Source organism: Nicotiana sylvestris, chromosome 7, assembly GCF_000393655.2.
Source record: "Nicotiana sylvestris chromosome 7, ASM39365v2, whole genome shotgun sequence".
Taxonomy (NCBI): Eukaryota; Viridiplantae; Streptophyta; class Magnoliopsida; order Solanales; family Solanaceae; genus Nicotiana; species Nicotiana sylvestris.
In genome coordinates this window covers 67908670-67915216 of record NC_091063.1, presented here as the reverse complement: position 1 = coordinate 67915216, position 6547 = coordinate 67908670, and the positions used below count along the sequence as shown (strand labels likewise).

At 36.8% G+C, this 6547-nt stretch overlaps 1 protein-coding gene across 1 annotated transcript; it reads right to left on the bottom strand.

The window, feature by feature from the left end:
* Window positions 1-1640: 1640 nt before the first annotated feature.
* LOC104239843 (ABC transporter G family member 9-like) lies at window positions 1641-6215 on the bottom strand. Its single transcript, XM_009794567.2, has 4 exons — window positions 5954-6215; window positions 4402-5194; window positions 3382-3695; window positions 1641-2749 (listed from the first exon to the last, which is right to left on the bottom strand). Exons 1-4 carry the CDS (start codon window positions 6038-6040, stop codon window positions 2093-2095), a joined length of 1851 nt encoding a protein of 616 aa, XP_009792869.1. The 5' UTR covers window positions 6041-6215; the 3' UTR covers window positions 1641-2092.
* Between the last annotated feature and the right edge of the window lie 332 nt (window positions 6216-6547).

Sequence of the window (6547 nt, the reverse complement as noted above, 5' to 3'; positions counted from 1 at the left end):
TTCCGATTAGCCTTCATTACCACTAGTGCACCGGAGCATACTCTCATCACTCCATTTTCTGCAATGATTTTGAACCCTTTTGATTCCAGGGCTCCCACAGAGATGAGATTCTTCTTCAAATCCGGTACATATCGAACATCTGTTAATGTTCTGATCATTCCATCATGGTTCCTTAATCGTATTGAACCAATGCCATATGAGGTAAGAGGGCTGTTATCCGCTGTGTGGATGACTCCATATTCTCCTTCTTGAAATTCCACGAACCAGTCCCTGTTGGGACACATATGATAGCTACAAGCCGAGTCCATCAACCATATGTCTGATGATGTTGATGACTCTGTTGTAACTAATGAGAAGTCTGAATCATCACAATCAGCTACATTTGAATCCATAATAGCCTTTCCATTGTTATGTTTGGCCTTATTCTTCAACTTCGGACAGTCTTTCTTCCAGTGCCCTTTTTCTCGACAAAAGGCACATTCATCTTTGCTGGGTCTGGATCTTGACTTGGATCTTCCCTTCTTTGTCCTCGTTTGATTTTGAGGACGACCCCTCACAAACAGTGCTTCTCCTTCTCCGCCCTTCTGTTTTTCTCGCTTTCTTTGTTCATAGCTGTACAAAGCTGAACAAACTTCTCTGAGAGAAATTTCGTCATTTCCATGGAGTAGAGTAGTTTCAAGGTGCTCGTACTCATCAGGAAGTGACGCCAACAACATTAAGGCCAAGTCACCATCATCATAAGTTGTATCCATATTTTGCAAATCTGTGACCAACTTATTGAAACTGGTGATATGTTCATTCATCGTGGTACCAGGAACATAGGTGAAGTGAAACAGTCTCTTCTTCATGTACAATTTATTTTGACTGTTTTTCTTCAAAAATTTATCCTCCAGTGCTTTCCATAATTTACTTGCAGAAGTTTCCTTTGTGTATGGATATTTCTGCTCTCTAGCAAGGTAGGATCGAATGGTACCGCAAGCAACACGGTTGATAATTCTCCAATCTTCTTCTCCAATAACATCTGGTTTCTTTTCTTCAATGGCCAGATCTAGCCCTTGTTGAAAAAGGACATCTAGAACCTCGCCTTGCCACATCCCAAAATGTCCGGACCCGTCAAAAATTTCTACCGCAAATTTCGCATTTGACACAATTCTTGTCATAAGCGAAGATGCCAATGATGACGTATTGTTGACACTTGATGTAGATTCTTCTTGTTTATTGTCCCCCATATTTGACACAAATATTATTTAATAGCTGACGACACAAATCAAGATTATTTCCTTTCTGATGTAGAAGATCAGACTAAGCTGCAACTACAGAGCATACTCAGACAGAACCTTGACTCAGTTACCAAGATAAATCTTTTCTGATGTGGAAGATCAGACTATGCTGCAACCACAGAGCATACTTAGACAGTACCTTGGCTCTGATACCAATTGTTGCGGAAGCCAAATGTATATAGTGTGAATAAGTCACAACTACTATACCAAAATTATGACAGCCACCAAATAATAAATAAGACAATAAAGCAACAATAAAGGGAACACCAGAATTTACGAGGTTCGGCTAATTTTGCCTACTCCTCGGACACAACCAATATTTTATTTCACTCCAAAAATACAAGTGAAATAATACTAAAGAGAGAAGATACAAATGCCTTAAACAGATGAGAAGGCAAATGAGAGGTGTGTCTCAATCCTAAACATTAGGCCTTCTTTTATAGGGGAAAAATCCCCTCCAAACTTAACTCCCAACCAATGTGGGACTTTGGCATTTTGCCAAACTTCAACAATCACTACAATCATATTGAGATAGAAAACAAAACATCCATACAAAATTTTAATGCCTCAAAATTTATATTTATACAAATCAATATTACAACAGGAACACTCGCTGATACCCACTAAACTTTCGCTTTCATTACTCCTCATCAGCATGCAATGTTTCAATAGTATCTTTATGCCTGTCTGACTTGTGCCTAAGTAAGATCCAAGAAAGTAGAATGTCAGTATAATATGTTGATTTTGCAATAGAATGTTGGACTTCCGGCATGTACTGTAGTATATTTGAAGCAAAATTATTACTGAAGTATCTATTTCTTTGTCACACCAATTCTCATAAGAGCAACATATGCTAGCAACCTGTAAGCCACAAGCATTATAGCCAATGCAACCACAGATATCGCTTTATCTCCGATCCCTACTGACTTTATTGCAGGAAAATCTTCAACATAACAAGTTGTATTTATGCCACAAGTATATGTTTCCCCTGCCTCAAACTGTGACCCTATCAACAACTTGAATGTGTACTGGCTAATCGATATGTATTTGATCCAGGCAATGAAGCTAGGAACATGGTGAACATAATATCCTCCCGCTAATGTGAACGATAACATGATTACTGAACCAAGTATAGTAGCTGATTTTTGGTCCATAACCAATGCACCAAGAGCAAGTCCAAGGCCATGTGAGACTAATACACTGAACAAGAGAGTGAATAAGGTAGAGAAGAAATTCAGCGCAAATGGTTTTAGGCCTGCTATCCAGTATGTTATGATAACAAAAATAGTAGGAAGAACCAGCTCCATTGGAAGGTCACCGACAGTTCTTGACATGAAGTATGAAGAGAGTCTGTACATGCCTGAAGATCTTTCCTTCTCTAGCATCATTCTTTCTTGGGGGAACGTAAAAATGGCTTGGAAGAGAGGATAGAAGCCCCAGAATCCAGAGTAGAAGAACATAAGCCCAATCTGCATTAATTGATAAAATTAGAACTCTTAACCGGTGTGGTTTACTGTCGGAGATTATAGGGATTGATTATGTAGTGGTTGATAATGCAGGGATTGTTATATAATGAAGAATAATGCAGAGATTGTTATGCAGAAATTGATTATTAGAAGGGCATTATTGTCTTTAGATGATCTTATACACGCATTGTTACTACATGTATTCTTGTCCTACATTCCATCCTGTATTATATTAATACAAATTTGTGTATAAGTTATACACAGAATTAGTAATGCATTGTTTGGTTTCCAGTATTAAGCTATGCCATAACTAATGCAGATCGGAGTTTAATAATAGAAACCAAACACCACAGTACTTATATGAAGATTATATTAGTTATGCCAGAGACATTGTATAAGCAATCCAATTTGTTTTACCGATACTAAATCTTCTCATATTTCACCAAACGATCTAGATTACTCAGGTTTATTGAGCCTAAAATGGTCACATTACATCAATATTATGGAATTCTTTAACTATTCAGTACGTTATTTTTATAGTTGAGATTCACAGAAAGACTACCATCTTTCGGGTAAAACTGAGAAGGCCAAACTTTCACCTGCATTTGGTATGAAAAAGAGGAAGTACTGATTACCTGATCTTGTATGTCTTTAGATTGCCACCACAATAACCCACACAAGAAAGCTACCACTAAGACCTGTCCAATCTTGAGACCAGAGAAGGACTCGTGTTTTCGTTCTTTCATTCCTCTTCTAAACAATACCGAAAATTGCTGCCACCAGGTGTTTGACCATTGACTGAATTTCCCTTTATGTGATTTTTCATGAACTTGTTGATCATCAAATTTTCGCAATTCTTCCTTCACGCTATCCAACAGATCGGTTTTGAAAGCAGTTACTAAAGTTTGCTTGACTGATGCTTGATCTTCTTGTGGATCATCTAAAACACCTGCACAATTGCAATGCACCAGTTTACTAATCATCCAACTCTTATTTGCTGAAAGATAATGAATATATGACAATTTATAAATGAGCAAGAATTTGTCTTAGAAACGTGAAGGAAAATCCCAAACCGTGTGGGTTTTGTTACATAATGAGTTTTGATGCGACAAAAAAAAAAAACTGAAGATAGATTGTTCTTATTTAAGAGATGATCACAGTGAACTGATTCATTGGCAATGTATATAGCTTTCACTATAATTCAATGTTACGCTAGCTTCTTTGTTATCTTTATGTGTGACTTTTGCAGCCTTAGATCACACAATAATCTAGTTCAATGTACATAAAATTGTAGCCTTGGCGCATGCTAGGAAGAAAAGGGTGCAAGATGATGGAAGAAAGAAAGGTCGGAAAAAGTAGATTCTCATCCATTTGGCAGGCAAAAAGAAAAAAACAAGAATTCCTAAGAGGAAATAAATTTTATATGCTCCTATACAACATCAGGCTGATATATAGAAGGTGTAAAAGACAATAGTGATAAACAAATCAGATCGCATAATTGATTAGGACAATATAAGATTAATTAAAGAGTACTCTACCCTAGAACTTAAAATGCTAGCCTTGCTGTGGGCAGACTGCAGCGATGTGAAAATATCTAAAAACTAACATGAAAAATAAGTCTTGATGAATGCTTGTAAAACTATAAGATAACATACCATTTGCAAGATCTAACAAGAAGTCGGAGGGATTCATTGCGACTAAGGGGGAATATCCAATACTCGAAAAATATCCCATGGCATCTTCGCCTCGCCCAAAGTACAATGGATTTCCTTCTGATAATAACAACACTTTGTGGAACATGTAAAATAGCCTACTTGAAGGCTGGTGTATTGTCATCACAATAGTCCTCCCGCCCTTCACTAGCTCCCACAAAGTCGACACAATCTTTTGAGCTGTAGTTGAATCAAGGCCTGATGTTGGTTCGTCCAAAAAAAGTAAACTTGGATTAATAAGCATTTCTTGCCCTATACTGACCCTTTTCCGCTCCCCTCCAGAAATTCCTCTCAATAGTGGACCTCCAATAATGCTGTCCTTGCATTTTGTTAATCCCAATTGAGATATTACAGCTTCTGCATGCGCAACTTTTTCCTCATGTGATAACGTTTTAGGCAAGCGGAGCAGGGCAGTAAATACAAGTGTTTCAGTCACGGTGAGGTGAGGGTAAAGAATGTCATCTTGGGTAACAAATCCAGTGTAACGCTTCATGGCATTGGTGAAGGGCTTTCCATTATAAGTTATACTGCCAGCAATACGGCCATTCAAACGGCCTCCTAGTCCGGTTAGTAGAGTTGTTTTACCACTGCCGGAAGGCCCTAACATGGCCAGCATTTCACCAGGGAAAACTATGCCCGTTATCCCCTTCAAGATTATTTTCTCTTCTTCCGGCTTAGAGGAACTATTGAATAACCCTTCTTTCTTAGGCTTAATCTTGTACACAACATTCTCAAACTGCACATTTTGAACACCCAGATCACTTTAGCAAATAACCGGAATTTATAATTCACAGGACTGAAGTATAATAAGCAGAGTCAGAACTAAAAATTTAAACTTGATGGATTTAACCTTTAAATTCTTACTATTGAACCTAAAATAGTGGAATCAGTTGAACCGAATAAACTAGGCTCTATCCGCCTCAGATGTTTAGGTGACTCGTGTTATAAGAAAAAAATACTTGAACAAATTTTTCTGTGGTGTGTGTTCATGACTAATGATGAAAATCAGTAGGCGGGTGCGCACACACATATATAGATATACAGGATTGTGCACGACTTTTCTTTCCCTCCGAAAGTAAGTACAATTAACTCTCCTTAATTAAAATAGAGAAAACAAACTACATTGAGCAAAAGGAAATAAAATGGATACAATTTATGTAAAAGAATAAACAACAACGGAATTGGAGTAAAACAAATAGAAACACAAGAATAAGCACAATGGTGAAGGGAAGGAATTTGTATATTAGGATTAAATTGGACAAATTTAAAATAATCGAACGAATCACACAAAAGGAATGTGTTCAAATAAGAATGTCGATTCGATTTTTAAGTCTACAATCGCCATCACACCTTTTTTATTTTCATTAAGTAACCATCAAATATCAAATTCAAAGGAATGCATGCATGCAAGTTTCCAGGAAACGATAACTACAATCAGAAAATCCGACTAATTATTAAGTAGATTACATAAATTTAACATGGAATAATTAATTACCTTGAGAGTTACAGGAAGATTAGTTTTCTTGAAGATGGCGGCAGTTTCGAGCTGAGTAATTTGTATGTCCGCCATCTCCTCTTCCATATTTGGGGCTTCTTATTCTTTTTTTCCTGGACGCTCCCCCCTCCCCTATATATTTATTTGAAGAGAAAAAAAAATGGAAGAATGGGAATGGAGCTGTATCCAGAAAATGAGATAAAGGAGCAGAATTTGATGTCTTATAAGTTCTTGGGTATACGTAAAGTTTGGAGAGAGGGATTGATACGTGTTTACAAAATATAAGGTGTAATAAATGTGTAAATTAAAACACTTTAGAAGTAGGGGAATAAACGTAATTAAGTTATAACACACACGGGTATGAACATAACATGTAATCTTCATGTCATGCGAGAAAGATGATATATAGCTGCACTTGGATTCTTTTGGTTGAATCCAGGATACAGCATTAGCTGGCGAATCCGCCAGGATTTAGCCTTTACATAATGGGTTCAAACTATTTTAACAAACTATTAAATACTAAGTCATAATTTCAAAAGCATAATAAATATTTGTCCTAAGAATCTTTAATTGTTGAATCTATTAAGTCTAGAT

Bases quoted from the DNA above. Each gene is read 5' to 3' on its own strand.
- LOC104239843 (XM_009794567.2), bottom strand. From the start codon at position 6,040: ATGGAAGAGGAGATGGCGGACATACAAATTACTCAGCTCGAAACTGCC. The intron at 5,195-5,953 runs GTAATTAATTAT...CAAAATGTGCAG, and splicing joins ATCTTCCTGTAACTCTCAAG to TTTGAGAATGTTGTGTACAA. The intron at 3,696-4,401 runs GTATGTTATCTT...GCAATTGTGCAG, and splicing joins CTTGTTAGATCTTGCAAATG to GTGTTTTAGATGATCCACAA.